The following is a 20777-nucleotide window of genomic DNA, read 5'->3' as shown; positions in this document are numbered from 1 at the left end:
AAATGAGATGCTTCATTATTTGAGCTTGTTACTCTAAGGGGGCAATTCAGCATACACCTTGGCTTAGTAGTTAATCTGTTTTCATACCTCATTAATGATATAACCTTTGCAAAGACATGATAGAAAAATGCCTTATGATGCTATTATGACACAGAAATCTTAATTAACTTTTGCAGGTGATACATGCATGAAAAATGGGATTTTTTGGGCAGAAGTTAAGCTATTCTCCACACTGAATCCAAAACAGGTTTTTATCATGCAATGAAACAAGCCTGTACTATATATTTAAAACATTTTTAAACATTTATACAACTCTTTTTTGCTTGTCACCTTCCCCAACAAAACTGAAAAGAGAATAGTTGAAACACCACAGCAAAACACTGTTCCCGTTGTATTTACAGCAAGCTTTTGAAGCACCAAGGTTACAAACTGCTCTCAAGGTTTCCAACTTGATTTTTATAGACTCAGAAACATCAAGTAATTCAGATAAAGCTTCAGATTAATGCCAGAACAGTGCAATACTTATCCAAGTCAAAATTTTGACTCTACCCAGAAAGACAGAACACGTTTGAATAAAGTGGGTTTTCCTACCCTGTAAATATTATATCACAACTTCATTGACTCCAATTTCCATTAACAAATGGGGGAAGACTTTACCAAAACGATCAGCCCTCAATTTTTAGAAGATTTCTATTTTTAGAAGACCATTTGCCTGGGTACAATATTTCTGAAACAGAAGCATCTCTCTGGCCAGTCTCCCTGCAGAGACTCAGGAAGTCCTTGGAACAATGCAATAAATTAAAACTTTTTAATTAATGGAACCCTTAAAAATAAATGCATACAACGTAGTTGTGATAATTATTATATATATATGACAAAAAATGATCGCACCAAATCTAATACAGTAAAAAAATTCCCTCTCCTCCCCTCCAAACTGTTTATTCTGATGTTTTCTCCATTTTTCTCTATTTCATGTTTATTTTCTTTCAATCTATCCACTAAAATATGACTATGAAACTCTGTGTGTTTGAATTAAGTTGTGTAACTGAGCACAATTAGTAACAACAGCTGTTTTTCCTACCGAAAGGGTTCTTTGGTTTCTCCCCTGCCAAGGTTTAAGCCTTCTTCTCCACTAACCTCTTTTCATAACACTACAGCATCTACCAATAAATAAATAGCTAGAATGAGGCGGGGAACGTTTTGAATTCCCAGGGTTACCTTTAAAACCTTCAGTCTGGTGGATGCAAGTGTGATCACAGGAGAAACTGCTCCGAGGTCCAGCCCAGGGGGGAGCTGGCCGGGGGCTGCCCACCCCAGGGGAATTACGTGAGGGGAATTCGTAAGAACACCCTCAGCCAACCTCCTGGGGTTTTAAAAGCAAGTTTAGAGACAGAAGCACAGGCTCTCTTAGATGTCCTTTCTTCTCATTGCTCTGATACTTGTTTCTTCCTTTTTTGTTGCTGTTGTATAATGTATACAGATCTAGACTTTTAGAAATAGAAATGCAGGACTCGGGCTCAGGAAGAGAGGCAGCTCTGCAATAACAAGCTGGTTTATAACTAGTATGAAATCCACCCAGTATCCAGCTCCCAAACGGATCACTGGCTGGGAAAAATATAAAGGGTAAGGCAGAGGCATTAATGAAAATGTATCACTCCTAAGCTCCCTCCACAGGAGAGAACTTGGTTACTAGACCTGCAAAATAACACAGGTGGCCTGAGAGCTGCAGGGAGGTGAAAGCCCATGGGATTCCTTGCTGCCATGAGGTCAGACCCCCTTTTCCTGCTCTCATCCTGCAGCCCATATCAGATGATCAAACTTGATAAATTCCTCAGGTGTCATCACTGGGGGACTATCAGTTTTTATTTAAGCCCTCTTCACCACGGGGCAGTGTTTCAAATCCATGACAACTGCAGGCAATGAGTGGAAACAGCAGAGACTTTGGGAAACACAGGTTTCATAAAAGAAACTCTCCCCTTCCTCTCCCAAAGAAGGAATTTCCGAACTGAGATTTAAAGCAGATTAAATGCCTTATAACCAACGTGTCATCTGGTGATATTTCTCTTTCCTCCAAACAGTATGAACCAATCATTTTATAATAACCTAGACAGCCAGCCTGTCTGGGCTTGGCATTCACCCAGCACCATACCTAAACCAGGACTGAATCCAAATTTTGTCTGTTCTTTATCTTGTTGAGGTTCTGAGCTGCTGAACTGCCTTGATATGACTTTACCGTGAAATCTGAAAGACACTTGTCAATAGAAACCCCAAGACAAACTATTTAACATTCAGAAACAGATTTCCTAAAAACATCTATAAAATTAAATCAAGAAATGCTGAATGCAGAATGTATGATGTGTGGTCTGAAGAACATATAGAAATAGGTCTGAAATAGATCACTATTAAACAAGGTAGGGATGCATTTTTCAAACAGTGAAGCTTTTTTTAAAGATAATTTTATATCTTAGGCTATGTAGGATTATTTTTTCTAAATTCAAATCTTTCGCAGTGATGCAAAGAGCCTCTTCTTCCTCTTTGTGCCTCCTCCTCCTCCTCCTCCACTTCCCCCAGCCCTCGCTCTCCTGAATAAAACTCCGTGACGATACCCTGCTTTGGAGCTGTATCTCCCTAGGCCTTGAGCCAGCATGGATGAATAAAATTTTGGGAACAATATGCTCAGTGACTGTAAAAAAGGAATGCCATGCCAACTACTTGTACCTCCTGCCAGCTGCTCCTTAAAGCATTAGTTGCCACTAGGTCTGGAAAAGTAATTTTGCCCCAACTCTGCCAGACAAGTGACAAAACTCTTGGGGACCCATTCTGAAAGGGGGGGGAAGCAAAATCAGAAAGGGCCCAGATGCCTGGGAGGGTGCTGCAGACTAACGTAACTCATAAAACACCAGGAGGTTTAGTGAGTTAATGTTCTTGTTAAAAATAACATTTCATAAAAAGCACTAATGTGATCACTTCTTGCTGCACCAGTTCAGAAATAGCCCAAGCTCTTCCCATGAACCTGCCTGGCTTCGTTCAAGGGGATGGTGTCTGCAGCAACTCCATGTCCAAGAACTTTCACTTACATTTTGAATGTTAAGGCTTTCTTTCAGCCCTGAAGGCTGGCTCAGTTCCAGAACGCAGACCATGCTTGTTCTCTCCTTTTAAAATTTTTATATTTATCGCAAAAAGGGGTAAATGTTCTAAAAGCCCTTAATATGGTAACTGTTTGGTACCTTCTGCTTCCTAAACTGACCTAACCTGGGAGAAAATTCTGACACAGATTCTCTATATTTTCTTGAATCACTTCATCAGTAAACCAGCACCGCGTCGGAATCTCTTTGGTGGAGCATCCTCCTCCACAGCCCCTCTTTTGCTGCTGGTAAAGTTTAATTTTACTTTCAGAGGAACATGACAAGAGTTTCATGAATTCATTTCCTCCTGTTTAATGCAACTATATAGAAAATGCCCTCATACTATAGAAAAGGGCACTTACAGCACATGGATTAAAGGAAGTGCAAATATCGAGTTGCGACTGTTTAAAATCTGTTCATCAGCAGTAAATTAGACTTTGTGTGTCTCTGTACCAATCTAATTGCGACAATACTCTACTGAGTCTCCTGTTTAGGGAGCATCTCCACACAAATGATTGAGGCTAAGTGGGATCCTGCCACTGACAAAATTTTTTCTTGTCTTGAGTATCTTTTCTCATTCATTTTTTCATGTTGAGGGTAATAATTTCTTGTCATCCAGGATGTCTGAAATAAGTTCTTAACATTAAATCTAGGACTGGCAGCTTGGTCTTCATTTGGAGACAGATTTGCTGGATCAAACCATTGTGTCCATTTAATACCTGATTTTGCCACGAAGAAAAAGAGGAAAATCTATCTGTCATTGCTAAAAGCAGGAATTAAAATACTGAACTTGCTGAATGAATATCAAGACAAGAGAGACAATATGACCTGGCCCTCTGAAGATGACGCTGTCTCATAGTCCAGCAAGGAGAACAAAATGAACCTCAAGGTAGGGCACGGAAAGACAGCAACATTGGGTAGCTTGTTTCAGAACACTGTTCCCACCGAGCCCCCAAGTATTTAAGGAAGGGTGATTCAGGGCAGGATCAACTAATGCATTTGTACCTGGCCCTTTGGACCTCACGTTGCTCCTGCTCTCTGGCTGGGTGATGACAACTAAAAGAAACTGCTTGGAAAGGGTGTGAAGGGACAGCCTGCCCAGATCAGCTCGGACTGCCTGCTACCCCTACACCTTCACCACCGAAAGTAGGATGAGCCTCTAATTCCTGACAGTTATTGGTTGTATTTGGAACCTGAATGTAATTAAATGTAAGCACGGTGTGGTAGATGCCTGACTACCTATGGAGAGACACATCTTTTTGCTTTTCAGGATAATGACAATAGAGCAAGAGCTGTGTCATCCCCATCCACCCCTGTACAGATCAGAGCATTTGGAAATGCTGTTGTGAAACGGATCTCCCAGGGTTATGACTTTTATACACAACATGAGCACTCTTCTAGACAAAGCAGAAGCATTTCTATTCACAAAGCAGCAGCATTTTCCATGACGACTGGCAGGGTTATTTTGTTTGGCTGTTTGTTTGCTTACATGTTTTCCTTTTTTGAGTGAGAGCAAGCATTTGTTCCACTGACATTGCATTAATGAGCTGCTAATTCTATCTATCCTGCTGTGCTAGTACCAGGATTTTATACAATGCTATTTTTCTGTCTAGGGAGAATCTGGGTTTTACACAGATGGGAAAACCATATATCTATCTATTTATGTGTATATTTTTAATGCATTGAAAATTATCCCTGTATTTTATTTTAAATCCTTTATTCATAGGGAAAAACTAGTTTTCCCATATGTATCAGTACTGAACATTGATCAAATAATTCCAAAAACTAAAGCAAACCTGTTTTTTCTTCTAGGTCTACAAAGCCAATAAAAGCATCTTAAAATTGCAGTGACAGAGGAAGGATAAATTGTGTGCTTCAAAACATGTATCTTCAAACCAATTTAATATTCAAAGGATTTGAGAAAGAGGGAGGAGGAGCTTTCACCCCATGGCTTTCTTTACATAGAATTTCTTCATAAATGGAGATGAAAATCACTATCTACATGCAGAAAGTCGCACATAAAGCATAACCAACCTCCCTTTACAAGCAGATCAGCTATTATGGCGTAGCCTTGGAATATTCTACTGGGTTTAAAGTTGAATTAGACTGTCATTATAAATAGATGGAGTCTATTTTGTGCTCCATTCTCTAGCTTGGTTTTGCTCAAGCACAGAGCCTCTTTGCTTTCCACTGAGTTCTATGCTCCTGAGCTCACAAGCAGTGTCCCTTCGTGTAATCCTACTTCTCCAGCATTGATTTCCAGCACAAACAGGGAGGCACAGTGCAGCAGATTCCAGATCCATAAGCTGCCTACAATCACTTTAGCCCCTTTTGTTGTGAGGATGCTCTAAAATCCATTGTTCAAGTTATCTCCTTAATACAGCATCATTTACATTTATCTTGTAGTTTAAAATACAAAGCTGCGCTGTGACCTGAAATGGTAAAGATTACATCTCAAAATAAAACCCCAATTTATGCATTGATTTTAAGCATTGATGTAAGGAAGGAACCTACAATTTACTGATAAGGATAGGAAAGAGCAAGGAATTTACATAATTCACCTTGGCATGGAGAGACTGGTCAGCTCCCAGAGATTACTTAGCACTGCTAAATGCTTGTATATACTTGCTTTTCTTGCAGATTATATGTGACAAGAATAGTCTTGGGGAGTTATTACATAAGAAGAACTATTTAAAGTTTGTTCATTTTAGTGTAATTCTGACATTTCTAAATTAAAAACAGCCTGCTTCTTGTTCTTGTGGTGTTGAAGAAGCTCAGAGAATCTCTGGTACAGGAAATACATTCTCACTTCATAGCTCAGTGTTTTGCATTGGGAGGTGACTTTATTAACCACAGTGCACTACATTACAACCTCTCCTATTAATAATTTCTCTGTGCATCGTGTGCTGCACACTGCAGAATCTCCTGGTGAAGTCTAATCTCACTGCCCTAGCACTCACAAGCCCTATCCTTGTAGTAATACAGATTTAATGAGAAAAAAAAAAGATTGTTTGAAGAAAGACAACTTCTGCTGAATACTGAATACCTAATTCAAGTCTATGCCAGTGTATTAGCAAAACAATCGGATAGGGGTCCTGCCTCCTGTCAGAACCCATGGGCAGGTGGGGCAGCAGGAAAAGAATCACAGGTTTTCTGCAACACCTCTGGTAAATTTATACAGTTTTTGAGGCAGAGGCTTAGGAACAGGAAAGGGGAGACAAAAAAATGTGGAAGTGTTATACTAAAGACAAGTCCTCTCTGAGTAAAACTGTGCAAGTTTCTGAAATTTGGTCACACTGTCTATGAAATACACGTATGAAATGTTAAAATCCGTTTACTTGGTTGTATTTGGCTTTTAAGAGACAGTCTCAAGAATGCTGTGCACAAAGATCCCATTTTCATGGAAAACAACTGTTCCAGGACATCATATGGCAATCAACCCCTAATCTAAATACGCACGTACATTTTAGAAGATTAAAAATGTTCCACAATCTCCTATATGAAATCTGCACTGACTTTCCTTCTTGTGCCAATTCCATCTTGCTTTTCTATAAGAAGCGCTTCATCTGCAATATTTGGTTAGAACAAATTTCATAAATACTGCTTAGTAGCCTCCATGTGAGATATTGTAAAGAGCTATTAAAAAACATGCAAGATTCCCTTTACTTCCTCTCATAAACCAGATAAAGGAATTTATTACTGTGTGGCACATATTATGCAACAACTTGGATAGCAGTAATCAGGAGTATCCTGTCTAAAAGAGATAATTAAAAGGCAAAAAAGAAAGTGCAAAGAATCACGATTTAAACCTTGGCAGTTCCCATATGACAAACTGTATTGAGAAAACATCCATATCAACTTGGATTATTAATGCAGATTAATTTTTACAGCTATTCTAGTTCAGGTGACAAAAATAAAATCCTCACAAGCAGAAGTGACAGATTTCAGTTATTAGATGATAAAAGCTGCCTAACTAATCTAATACTTCTATAATTTCCAGGGACACCTCTTTAATGCTGTACATCTCCTGTCTTCTAAACTCTTACCAGGTTCCTGCTGATGCAAGTCATTCAGGTACAGCCTCTGGAGCATTTTGGCAATTTTACCTCACAGGTAAAGTACACAATGGCATGATTTTATTAGCTCAGCTTTATACCCTCTAAGACCAATTTCTGTCATCTTCTATATCAGATCCAGAGCAGTATTTATTCTCCCCAGCACATAACAGAATTTCCATGCACAGTTACCGATGCAGCAAGTCTTCTTTCATGTTCCCTCTGAAAATCATTGCTTAAAAAGGGCATGATGGGATTAACAAAAAACAGTATTCTCCTTCAAGAACATATAATGGCAATAGAAAGAAAAATTACCAAGGTTACACAATAAAAAGCCCCCAAACCATTAAACCTTACTTGTGCAAGGTGTGAGACGGCCGGTCATTTTTCTCCGGTTGTCCATAGCAGCTAGTTTTTGCTTCAGGAATGAAGGAGTATTTTTCCAGCATGGCTGATGCAGCTGTGGCAATAATCCCAAGGCCATCCCGTACTCGAGCTTCTAAACTGTAGTCCCATTCATCATAAGCTGCTGAAATGAGTCCTGAAGGAAACTCCTTGGGAGTGATTTCTGTGTTACCACTAACCAGGCTGGGAACTATCCAAAAGAAATCATAGCCAGTAAGGCCCAGGGAACGAGCCTCATCCAGTATGTAGACAGCTTCATCCTTGGAACAATATAGCAGGATGACAGATGAATGAATTTTCTTCAGCTGAATTTGGGTCTTGGCATCTCCAAAGGCAGTATCAAGTATAATGACATTCTGCATGTCCCAGCCCACGAAACTATTTTCCACTGTGGTCTTAATGACATTGATGAAGTCTCGATATCCAGGGAAGGTGGTGGTTACCAGAGAGAACACATGCCAGTCATAATCCTGCATGATCTTCAGCATGACGATGGCTTCTTGCTGGATGGAAGCCCCAAACTGGAAGAACGTGGACATCACATCCTAGAATACCAAAGACAGTGAAAGATTATTGCTTCTGTACAAGTCTGAAGGGAAGAGAATCTCTAATCTTTATTCTCTCTTCAGTCTACCATGCAACTTCTGCTGCAGTCAAATAACTTTCTATGCCTTATAGTCACATCATCAACAAGTAACACTGATCATAAGTAAATACCGCAGCTAATTAAAATATTTGCCAAAAAGTAACAAACAGATATTTAAGTAGGAAATTTCTGAGTGCTTGATCACTTGAAGACAACAACTCAAAGCAGTACACACTGAGGAAGCTCCCTAGAGACAGCCACCCACTGTTAAAAAACTCATCTCCAGCAGATAGCTTTAGTTTGATCAAACTTATTAGGAATAGGACCCAGTAAATTCATACCAATTTTCAGTTACAATAGAAATAAATTGCAATGCACATGTTGTATACATATGAAAAAGCTCTGTACTTCCAGATCTAATGTCTGAGGGATACCTCATTTCCACAGGTTTATTGGACCTGGTGGGAGCTGTCAAACTCTGCAGGAGTAGATTTATCGTCCCCAGGTTCACTAGTGTTCATGGGCTCACTCCTGACCGTGCTCCATTCAGAGCACATGGCCCATTGATGTCTGGTGTAAAATTAACCTGATGAGACTCCAGGGACAACCAGCAAGCCAACAGAGTTCTCATTAAAGGACTTAAATGGAAGTCAATTCAAACACTGGTTTCATAATCTGTAACTGGTAGGTGCATTGCGTGACACAGCTGTACTGTCAATTTGCTATGAGACTTGTTCCTAATGTTTGTCTTAGGCTTTTACAGCATTCATAACATTTTATACAGCTTAAGGTCAGGTGCCTCTTATTTTAACAACATCTATCAGAAATAGGCAACACAATAATCTATTTTGTTAGCACTACACTTACAAACATTTTCATTGGTCTATTTTTGCCAAGTTGCTGTATGTAAATTTATTTTTAAAATTTGCATTCTAGATTTATATACATCATAATTATTACTGTACCAAAACTATATACAGTATGCTATATAATTCTTTATTTTCATTTTACTTCAGTATTCATTCCTGACCAGTAGTGGCAGCTTATGTGCATCATTTTCGGATACAGAGAGCATGAGCTCTCACTGAATGAAAAGCTTATGATTTAAAAATAAGATATTAACCATGCAAGATTTCTTATGTAGCCTTTACAGGAAAGAGACACATGGTGCTTTTAATTTAGAGTTTTATGAACGTGGTTGTGAACTGCTATCCTATTTTACACTTGCAAAGAAAAGAAACAGATTAATTGACTTAGGTTTCACGGCAAGGTGGTGTTAAACATCCAATTATTAGTGAGAACAGTAACTCAGCTGTACAAGTCCTGTATTCTTTCTATGGAAATCTATTAAAAGCAATCTGAGTGCCTTTTTTTTTTCTTTTTAATAGAAGATGAGGAGTGTTATTAATTGCCAAGTGTTAAGAACCTGACACCAGGATTTTATATAGCTTGACAGCAATACAAATCTTACAACTTGTGTAAGACCATGAAGACTGATATCGAAGGTACAAAATACACACCACTGGTGGTAATGAAATCATCTGCCATGGTTTCTTTGGTGCCTCCATGAGGACATTCTGAATTGCCAGTGCCAGCCTTTACCCTATTTTTATATATCATAGAACGATAGAATACTTTGGGTTGGAAGCGTCTTTAAAGATCTCCTGGTTCCAACCCTTCTGACATGGGCAGGGATTTATGAACCGAATGATGAAAAAATTGTCGTTTTATGATGAAAATAAGTTTGGGTTCAGGAAAAGTGGAGATACACATATCACAAGGAAGAATCTCATCTGAAGACATTCCGTGTAGCTCCACTGACTTCATGTGATGCTTTTATAGAGCTGAAGATCTGACTGCATGTGTTTACAATAAATTTGAAACAGATGGAAGATTACAAGCAAATTGCAGCCTTAGGAACTTCAGCAGACATTTAAATGCCTGTAAGGAGAATATTCTAGGACATATTATCCATTCAGTTTGGGGGGGGGGGGGGGAAAAAAAAAAGGTTAGGAGAGAAAACAAAAAAAAAAAAAAAACTTTCCAAGAAGGTAAGAGAGGAAAATAGACACTGATTCAATTTTTAGGTCTTCCAGCTCCTACCTATTAAGTACAGTGACCATTTGGAGTCCTCAGATCTGCATGTCATTTTGCATGGGGGGGGGGGGGGGGGATAAAAAGAAAGTTTAGAGAGAGAAAGCAAATAAATAAATAAATCTATAAGACATTCAACTACTATAACCTTAAACATCTACAAAACTTTTAATTTTGGGTTTTTTGAAGCTTCACATTCCTCCTGAAGAGCATTATTATTCCTTTGTTTTACACAGACTTAGTATTTTGTTACACATGTAGAATTTAAGTTCTAATTTCCTACATTCATAAACAAACTAAAGTGATGTTTGCAAAAAACAAAAATTATTCAGTTATTTTCATTTAATTGTCATCTACCAAGACATCTTTCTAATTCATTGCTGAAGTAGGAATACACAGTTGTAATATCAGAGGTGTTTTATATGCACATCAGAAATATGTTCTTTTTCTTTCCTCATGGCCCCACCTACTGAGATTATTGGGGTAGGATGCAAGGAAGCTGTACCACTTACCAAAGGCAAAAAACTTTTCTAGAAAGGAATTCCACAGATAAATCTCAAAGCATGAAAATCCCAAGACGTTACACTGATATGAGCAAAAATTTATTTAGAAGTAGTTGTAGAAACGATTAAGTAATGCTTAATTTGATTTTCTGTTCTAGATTCTTAGCTGAATTCTACCACAGCCACAGAAACAAAAACCAGCAACGAAAAGAGAAGGTAAAGAACAAATGAAAACTTTTTGTTTCTTTCTGTTCTCATGAACATACACTTTATAGCAAAACATCTCCCCATATGTGTCACACCAGAAGGAAGCAATCCTTCAATTGCTTCTTGTTTAACATTATTCTAGAATTTTGCATACAATATAAAATCCTGTCATTACAGGAGAAGGGCACTTCAGCGTTCCCATGCTTATGCACAAAACAGAACAGCTCGCTCTGGTGCTGTCATTTCCTAGATTAATATATTAGAGTAAGTTGCTTTTTAATTAGTGTACTGAGTCTATAAATCTGTCACTGTTGCCAGAATCGCATATTTCACTTCCCCAATTCCAACAAATTACAGGAATAGTTCTCTCAAAACATCATCCTCAGCTATTTTCATGACATCTTAAATTTCCCAGCTCCAGCTTTTCCCTGGGATCAGCAGGGCATCCTCACAGCTGCTCCAGCAGCTGAGGTGAGCCCTGACAGCAGCTTATGCCTACTAGGGAAAAAGTGGCAATAGTTGGTTAAAGAAAGAAACATTTGTTATTGAAAATAATATACTGTTAAATGAAAATGAAATGCTAAACCAGAACAAAATAGGGGTCAACAAAAGACCAAATTGATTTTCCGCTTGGCAGACTTGTCGAGGACAGTTGTTTCACCGGAAAGACAATATTATGACAGGAAGCAAAAAACAATATGAAATACGGTTTAAAAAGCAATCCAGAGGATGACTTTGTTCAGCTAGAAACAAGATTATTATGACAGGACTAAAAGTAGGACTTTAAAGTTATCTTAATTACTTCACTCTTACTCACTTCCTATCTTCCACAGAGATCCAGCAAAAAATATTTTTCTCCTATTTTACACCACTGTAACTTAGGTATTCCATTTTATAACAGATTTAAGGCATGTGGTGGTAGGTCTACATATACAGTGCAAGCTGTTTCCTGTTTAATGAGTGATAATAGTTATTTAGCATTTTATGGAAAAACCGAAAGCCAGAGATTAGTCATTAATTTGAGCTGAATAACTTAGCATCACATCAAAAATACACAGAAGGAAATTATTTGCACCAATCTCAAATGTAGGTAAATAACGTATCTTGCAGTGTGTTAACTTGGTACCATTTTCCTTGGATTACTTGAAATGATGCAATAATCCCCAGGTAAACGTGAGGTAAATCATGTTCATCTGTCATGAATATCTAGATTTCAGCCATACGATCTTCCTTTGTAGTACTATACGAACCCATGCAAAGCTTTCAGTAAATGCAAACACTGAAGTGGAGGAGCTGAAAGGGAAAACCTTTCATCCCAAGACACCCTGCACGTTACTAAACTCTTAAGTTACTAAATTCCTGCCTCTATTCATTAACAGTGTATAACATGCAATTCCCAACACAAACATCTCACTGAGGCGCCCAGGGAGAAAACTCCCCCATTATCACCATGGGAGCAATTTGGGGGAAATTATACAATATTATGTACTTTCAGGCAAAGCAGAGCTGCGAGGGTGGAAATAATTTACTAATCATCACAAAGAACAGAAAAGACTTGCTTCCCAAGGACCTGTCACCTCTCTGGCCTCACACATGGCACAAAGATGAAGGACCTCCACCAGCAGGCTTCTCTGCCAATGCCAAGTTCTCCTTTGGGAGTGGTGCTCCTGCCCTCCCACTGGGGCTCTGGACCTGCCCAGGCCCTGGGCATTCCCCACCGACCACCATCGCCCCGCATGGGACACCCAGCTGCCTTCACCCTGCGCCAAGCCCAGCTGCAGTGAGGCTCATGCCCGGCCACAGCGAACAATGGGCTCCTTGCACTTGACCTGGAGCCCAACTCATCCCCTCTCCTTGTCCAGCAATGCCTCGTCCTCATGCCAGCCCTCTCAAGGCACCAGTTGAGCTCAACGAGAGGGAGGGGGCAGCAGGGCAGGGGCTCTGGAGACAAGGATGTGTGGGCTCCTGCAGCCCCACATGACCGATTTGAAGTTCTCCAAATCTGCCCACCTAGAACCTGGGAATGTGTTTCACCATTTGCCACTCCAAAGACTCAGGCCTTTGAGCAGAGCTAGAAAAGGGATGGAAATTCACTTACTCTGCAATTGAACTGGTGCAAATGCAGAGCCACAAAATGTATAAAGGTCAACAAAAAGGACAAACTAAGGTCTTATTTTTTATTTTTAAAGTTTGCTCTGGGAGAGGAACACTCAAGTTAGAAAAGGGCAGTAGCCAGCAAGGGACTACATTATGGCTTTCCAACATTTGACATGTTTCTTTTATTATTTCAAGGAATAAATATCAGAGAAACATGATTTTGAAAGGTTAGCACGAGTTTAATCAAGCATGTTCTTTCCCATTTCCAGAGGGAGCCTGCAGGGATTCATTTTGCAGAGGTTTCTGTATTCTCAGATAATGGTTTTATCCTAAGAATTTTGCTAGGTAACAGATAGGGGATTTTGTTTGGGTTTTTTGTTTTCTTTAGTATACCCATTTAATTTTAATTTTATACTACTTGCTTGGTTTATCTGGACCTGCCACAAGAGTTGAACTTTGGCACTATTTTTTCTATACTCGAATAGCAAATAAACAAACAAAAACCAATGAGAAAAGGGTTTGAACTAAAGTAACTCAACATGCCATCGGAGTGAAACAACGTAACTTAATTATGGAAGACAACTGGTTTAGCACAGAGCTCAGGAGCCATTCCCTGAGCTGGAGCACACCCTCTGGGTTTTCAACACGTCTGGGTTTCCATTCACAGATTGTTCAAATCTTGGGAATTGTGGTGTCTCAGTCTCAGTTCAACCAGGACAGGCAGGTGAAAAACGCTTTTAAAGACTGAAATGACATCAACAAGTTTGTGACCCAACTTAATAAAATCCTGAAAAGATTTGTGCAAACCAGCAGGGATTTTTGTGTGGTCATTTGCTGAAAGGTTCATTCACAAGAGGCCTGCTTTCTAGATAAATTCCTACTTCCACTGTTACAGAAATATGTTACACTGTGAATATGAGAAACGCCCTTCGATGAGGAAGGGCAAAATCATGGTTCTACAAAAATGCAGCATGGAGCTGGCTGTACAATCGCTATTTGCATGAGTAATAGCTATTATACAGCTTTTGGGGTGAAAAAGAATTCCAACATGTAAGAAGAAGTAGAGTACTGATGCCTACAAGGAAGATAAGGGTGAATAAAGAGTATTTTCAGACAGATTATATTTGCTTTGTATGTTCAAATGTTTCTTGAATATAAACCAGTCACTCTTTAACCCTTAGAGGATCACGTGGTACTTTATGTCAGCGTAAAGTGTTAGCATTATCCTAAAAGATTTTCTCCTTTATGGAGAAGATGAGATTTGTATAAAAGGTTTTAATTTCCTTTAAGTATTTGACCATGAAAATAAATACTGAAAAATGTGTGTGACCTAATATATCAATTAGTTACCAAGGACAAATTTCAGGCCATAGATTTAAGCTGTGTATAATTTCTCTTATGCCCCTTGTCATGACCGCAGATAAATGTTTTGCCATTTTTTAAATTTGAGTGTCTGATCTTCTCATGGTTTGTACAAGCAGCGTCCTTCTGCTTTATTCATGTAATTAGTCAAGACTAAAGAGATGCAAGTAAACAGCCTCTTGAAGAGCCCAAAAGACTACATTTTCTATGGGAAAATGACTTTAAATTAGCCAATGCAGCACATCTTTCACCTCCAGGAACACCTGAGTTCACGTGGAGAGCTCTTGAGCATGTCCTTTCACTGAAAACTCTTCAAACAGTAGTTATGAATGATTGGAGAGCAATCAGGAAATTTAATGACTTTCCAGAGTCAGAGAAGGCAATTGATGTGAAGATACTCCAACAACACTGGTGAAAGTAACTGCCTTTCTGCTCTATGTAAACACTCATCTGCCAACAATTCACATTCAATACATCACAACACAATTGTGGTGACAGCATTAGAAGAAAACCAGGTCTTGTTCCTGTTCTCCCCATGGCAATGGGAGAAAGTTTAGAAGTGAGCTTCTGAATTAGCCCAGTGAAAGGTCAAGACTCAGGAAATCCAGCAGGGATAGACACAGACATCTGAGGAAATGAAAAATCTGGATAACTTTCCTCTTCTAGTACTGGTATTTCATTGGAACTCACATAATTTACCTATAGAAATAAAATACCACAAAGACATAGGATGAATGAAGGATACCAGCCAAATGAGCCAGACAGGTCTGTGGAAAATAACTAAAAGTCTTGGTATAATGACTGTCCATCCCCACTATCCCACTCTCTTACATCCTCACTGGGGCATTATTTAGCGATGTTCACATTGTGTCATATCAACATTGAGAAACTACATGTTTTACTACCAAAAGAACACGCTGGGCTATGTGGAATTTCTCACCTTCCTCAAGTTTCATTAGAGAATCACCTATCAAATCCATTAGTTCATTTACTTTGAACCACATCTGCTCCCATAAGGCCATCAGAAATGAGCTACTCTTTATTCATGGGCAATTTGGGAAACTTTAATGGATATAAAAATCAAAGCATTTAGTTTACAGTGAGTTATGTTATTTCTTGAAACAGAGAGCTGGTTCTAATTATAAATCTTGAAAACAATCCTGCTGTTAATGGCCATGCTTACTGAAAACAACCTTGTATATGGGGTTTAACTGTCCGGTTGCAAAATGAGACCCTGATAGCCAGGTTTTGGTACAGGCAGATGGATCTCTGACACAAAGGAAGACCCCAAAATTTCCAAGGATCCAAGGAAGTCCAAAAAAAGAAACAAATGAAAAAGCAGTGTTTTATCTTTGTCTTTCAAAAAACAAGCGAAGCTTGCTAATCTCTATTTTTTAAATTTTCAGCAAATAGAATTTCATTCTAATAATTCAGTCTTACAGATGTTATTGCCCAAAAGGGTTATATCATTAGTCTTTTAAAAGCACAGTGGCCACATTTTATCTGATTAACAGCTTTTTCCAGCACCAGCCTAATTCTTCTTTTTTCTTTTTTTTTTTAAAAAATGAGTTTTCCAAATTGATTTAGCTCTATCTCAGCCATAAGTTTAAACACACACACAAATTACTGTGAGCCATCCACAGAATCTGCTAGAATCTAATTTACTTGACATCTTTTTGGGTACCTGCTAAATTAAATTACATAGATTTGGTAATATTTTTTCAGTTTAATGCTAGTATTTTAGCTAAGCAAAATTTCATGTGCTTACATTACTATTGCTGTGGAGTAAAACATATAAATTGTTTTAATAGCTTATGGAAATTTTCAAGAATCAATGCTATGCAATAATTAATCCTTGGGACAAATGTTCATTCCAGCTATTTGGTATGTAACACACTAACCATTTCATTTAACTATAAGATGACATCACAGAGTAATTTAGATATGTGTCGTATACCCCCAACCTGTTGGAAAAGTGATTCAGAACAAGAATTTAGAGTAGTTGAGGACTAGTATGATTCTCTATTCAAATTTTCTATCTTATCTAGTACAAATATTACACAAGAAAATTCTGCATAACAACCTACTTCCAGCTCATGTATCAACAAAATTTGCAAAAGCATTTTCATACAGTTTTTGCCATTAGGAGCTTTAAAACCAACACCATCCAAACTTAATCATGTAAACAGAATCAAAACTTCGGTGGCCCACAATAACATTTAAATATGCTATGGCCAAGAATCCAGCATTCAATCCAGAATCAGTAACAACTTATCATTTAATAGCTGAATCAAGCCAAATAGGCGGATTACTTACAGTATGTATTGCACATGTGCATAAGTGTCCTACACTACATAGAAAGATACGCATAATTTAATATCAATAAAAATGCCTTAAGACATCATCTCCTTATCTGAAAACATTTGGTCTCAATTGAATGCTAAAATTGTGTTGATGATGAGAAGCCAGAAAACCATTAACTAAGTCATTTCCATACATCTACACTTAACAAGTAAAAATGAAGGCAATAAACAACCTCCCCCTCCACCCCCTTTCACCAAATGGTGAGTATAAAATATTAAGCAAATAAAAGAAATAAAAAGCCAAATTATTTTTTACTGTGATTGTAACTGTGTGCTTTTCCTTTATGAGGCAGCACTCTTGGACTAGCAACCTCTGTGCACCTAGTCTGCTTTGGTGGCATTGGGCTGAAGAGAGAAATCCAACAGCAAGAGGTTAGCTGGAGAGGACAGACAGACAGATGGAAGGAAAATTTTTAAAAGGAAGGCTTAACAGAGTTCAAGGAGCTGTTAAGAGCAGCTTTCCATGGCAACAGAGATTTGTGGGGTATATTAATCAGCAGAGGAAGATGATGACGAGAGACTCAAAATTCTTGATCAATTCAGTAAGACTGTATACATTTTGGTTCCACAAGTAGTTTGGGTGCTAAACCCAAAGAGGTGCAAACCTGATTCACCTGCCTTTGGAATGCAAAGTCACAAAAATCGTAACTTATCCAAAATTTGAGTGCTGTTTTTAAATTCTCCTAGAAGGAAGCGTTTCAAAATACTCAGTATCCTCCTCTGCTTTCATGTACAATCAGTAGATCTGAGGAAAAGAAGATACTCAAGGGCAATACCATTAATGCTTATCCTTTAGATTCTCCTCTTTAGGCATCACCTTTACCCTCTGGGCAAAGCTACAGCTGCTCTTCTGTTATGCTAATAGAAATCACAGGCTTTCTCAAAGTGAGCGATCAGCCCCTCGGTCTAGCAATGAATGTCCTTTTCCATTGTACTTTTAATAGCAGCAGGTCAGAAGTAAATGATCTATATCAGTACTTACATATCACTCTAGCTCAAGACAAGAGGGTGGCTAAATGCACATCTTAGGATGAATCCTACTGATAAGAACACAGCCCAGAGTACACCAACAGTGGATGATATTTCACTGGTATTTATTGCAGGGCCTTTGAATAATCACAGTGGAAATCACAAAACAGAACACATTTGTGTTAAAGTAGTTGCAAAGTCTCCAGTACTCAGAGCGCCTGCACCCTTACCAGAAGGTACACAGGAAGAACATGGAATGAAGAATGTGGAATTCACCTGTAGGCAGATACAACAGTTTTGCAATATCAATGTGCTGACCAGATTAAGGACATGAGCATGTAACATTTTATTGTGTGATGCATGGTACGTAAGGTAATGTAAGAGATATTCAGACAAAAAGCTCTCTTGCACCTACTTTTTCTGACTCCACCTGTGCTGTTCCACACCTTTGACTCAATTCTACATTTTCTTTTTAGCATTCTGTTTAGGGACTTATGTGCAAGAATATTACATATCGAGAGCTTTGCCAAGCATTATTCCCATAAGGAAATAATACTCTGGGCAGACAAGTTTTACCAACATATATTCAAATTACTGAGATTTTTATACGGGCAGTAAAACTATTTCTTCTATGAAAGAGCTTAGCTCAAGTTCTCCTTAGTTGAGGGAAAGTATCTTTAAGCATGGTTCTGATTTACAGTTATTATCAGAGGGAAAAGATCACTTCAAGAAAGGAAATGTTCAAAATGCTAAGTTTAGATCCTTACAAGGCACAGTAATTCTTTCTAGAAATTACTACAGATTTGACAGTCATACTAGATACAGTAAATACCACACCGCTACAGCAAATTGAGTGTCTCATTTCCAGCTATAAAAATCACGTTTGTACAATGTTCAGTACAGTGTGAAGACTGAAGCCATCTTCCTTTACCTGCACAATATCTTTATACTTTGAAGAGAGAGACATAACTCTTCTACTGAGTACAAATAAGTTATAAAACATATTATTTGGGTTGATGTTTTTAATGCCAGAAATTTTATTAGTTGCATTCAACAACACTATGCATATAGCTATTTCCTAAATAGATACAACAACCACACAAATCAATGACTTCTATAGATTCCTATGAAAATATAAAGAGAAATGTCAGAGTATTTCTAACCTAGGCAGGAAACACAAAAGATTTTTAACTAATCTCAGTATAGACTACAACAGTTAATAAATTTCTTCAAATATTCATAATGCAACTAAATTGTAACTATGCTCACATCTACATTCAATGGGAGCTCAGGGTGCTCCTCCAAAGGTGGGTATGATCATGCAGAAAGGAACATCTGCACAGATGTGAGAATTTGGCCATGCCCAACTGAAACATTTATAGTACTGTGCATCTCCTCAGAAAAGTGTTTAAATTCTCAGTTAACTAAACTAGATTGTCTACCAATACAAAGCTGGGGTACTACGGTACTTGCTCATTTTCATTAATGAAACTGCATCAAAGGGATTTAGATGCCAATCCTTTGGGTTCCTTTGAAAGAAAGCCTTTCTGTGTAGGATTGCTAACAAACAAAACACCTGTTCTTACAAGTTGTTAAGTGCCTCAGTTCCACACATAAAACATGAGAGCTCATTACATCCCAGAGACCTTATGTAACAAAGCTTGTTAAGAAAGCTGCAACTGCAGTTTAGATTTCAGCGTAATAGGCACAAGGGATTGTGCTTTACCTTTAACTAGTGTATCTCGATCTGTCTCCAGTTGTGTCCCCTAGTGCCATATCCTAGAACAGCAATCTCAAATCTACAGACTGCAAGACTGCTCTTCTTTTGCAGGTCCTTTAGAAATAACCCCTGGACCTTCTGGTGTCCAAAATCCAGCCTGAAAAATACTGGGACTTGAAAGCAGCATCCTAGCCATTACCATCTGATTCTTGCTCTTCACAGCAGGTGTAATATTTTAATATGATTAAACATTCTATTAAAATAAGTATTTTAGGATTGATCCTCTAACTTGCCACGGCTTACGGTGACGTGATGTACTACCAAAAGGAAAAGAAAAAGCCGTGACCTGATTCTTTGCAATATACTCCACCAGACCCCTGGAATGTGGGTGAAATGTGGAAGAACAGAGCAAGACTTCACTGCACAGCTCTCACTTGGCAGTTTTGGCACTCCTCTCCATGAATCATAATTCTCTATATAAAAGCTATGCAACTTCGAGTTCGGCAGATGATGATATTTCATGTTACATTAACAGATAATTAAAAGAAGATGAATAATGAAGCTGAACTGAATCTCCCCCTTTTGTGCAAGGAAGATGGATCTCTGGAGCAAGCAGGGATTATCCTGTGTTCAGGCGCAGATACAGCTCATTTTAGGGAGAAAAGTATTGGTTTTTCAAATCCCTACTAAATAAGGTAGACTGCCTGCCCAGTGTGTATTGAAAATTGGGAAAGAAAAATGTGATGTAAAAACTATGCCATATCACTTGACATGCTCCATTCCACACAAAGTAGAACTGCTCCCACACACAAAGCTCTTTGGGAGATGGATACCTGGCTGGATGGAAGTTCACCTGAGATTCATGATTCTTCTCAGCGGACACACATTTGTTGCTACAATTGCAGTCTGTCAGTTCAGTAGAAATCTCAGAGAAATAAGCAGAAACAAGCTCATGGAGAGAAAAGATCTGTTCTGATCCTCCCTGATTTCTAAGTAAACTTGGTTGCTGAAGATCAAGACAGGAGTAGGTACTAAGAACAAAAGTGTCACTATAAAACACACAAAAGGCCATGTTTGTATTACGCTGCATGGAATGGGATGTCCCACAATGTGCATTTTTTTTTCCTCTACTTGGCTTTCTTTGCACAGGGCAGCCTGGCACAGGCTTCAAAATCACTGGCAAGGAATTCAGGATCACTGAGCTACTACGAAGGACTTTGGATAACAGGAGTGAAGGAGGGGAGCAACGTGAGCAGTTCCTCTGCATAAGCCTGGACAAGAAGGGTAGATC

At 38.5% G+C, this 20777-nt stretch overlaps 1 protein-coding gene across 3 annotated transcripts in view; it reads right to left on the bottom strand.

Annotated features, from left to right (window-relative positions):
• The window catches only part of GRIN2A (glutamate receptor, ionotropic, N-methyl D-aspartate 2A), a 186375-nt gene that overhangs the window by 77812 nt on the left and 87786 nt on the right, over window positions 1-20777 (bottom strand). For all 3 annotated transcript variants that reach the window (XR_001411311.1, XM_014936570.1, XM_014936571.1), the window contains exon 4: window positions 7538-8130. Coding sequence is in view for 2 of the 3 variants with exons in the window: in XM_014936570.1 (XP_014792056.1) it covers window positions 7538-8130 (593 nt within the window). In the remaining variant the exon portion in view is untranslated. The remainder of the gene's footprint in view (window positions 1-7537; window positions 8131-20777) is intronic.

The sequence above is a fragment of the Calidris pugnax genome, unplaced genomic scaffold (genome assembly GCF_001431845.1).
Source record: "Calidris pugnax isolate Ruff unplaced genomic scaffold, ASM143184v1 scaffold17, whole genome shotgun sequence".
Classification (NCBI taxonomy): Eukaryota; Metazoa; Chordata; class Aves; order Charadriiformes; family Scolopacidae; genus Calidris; species Calidris pugnax.
This window is presented reverse-complemented; position numbering and strand designations above follow the sequence as displayed.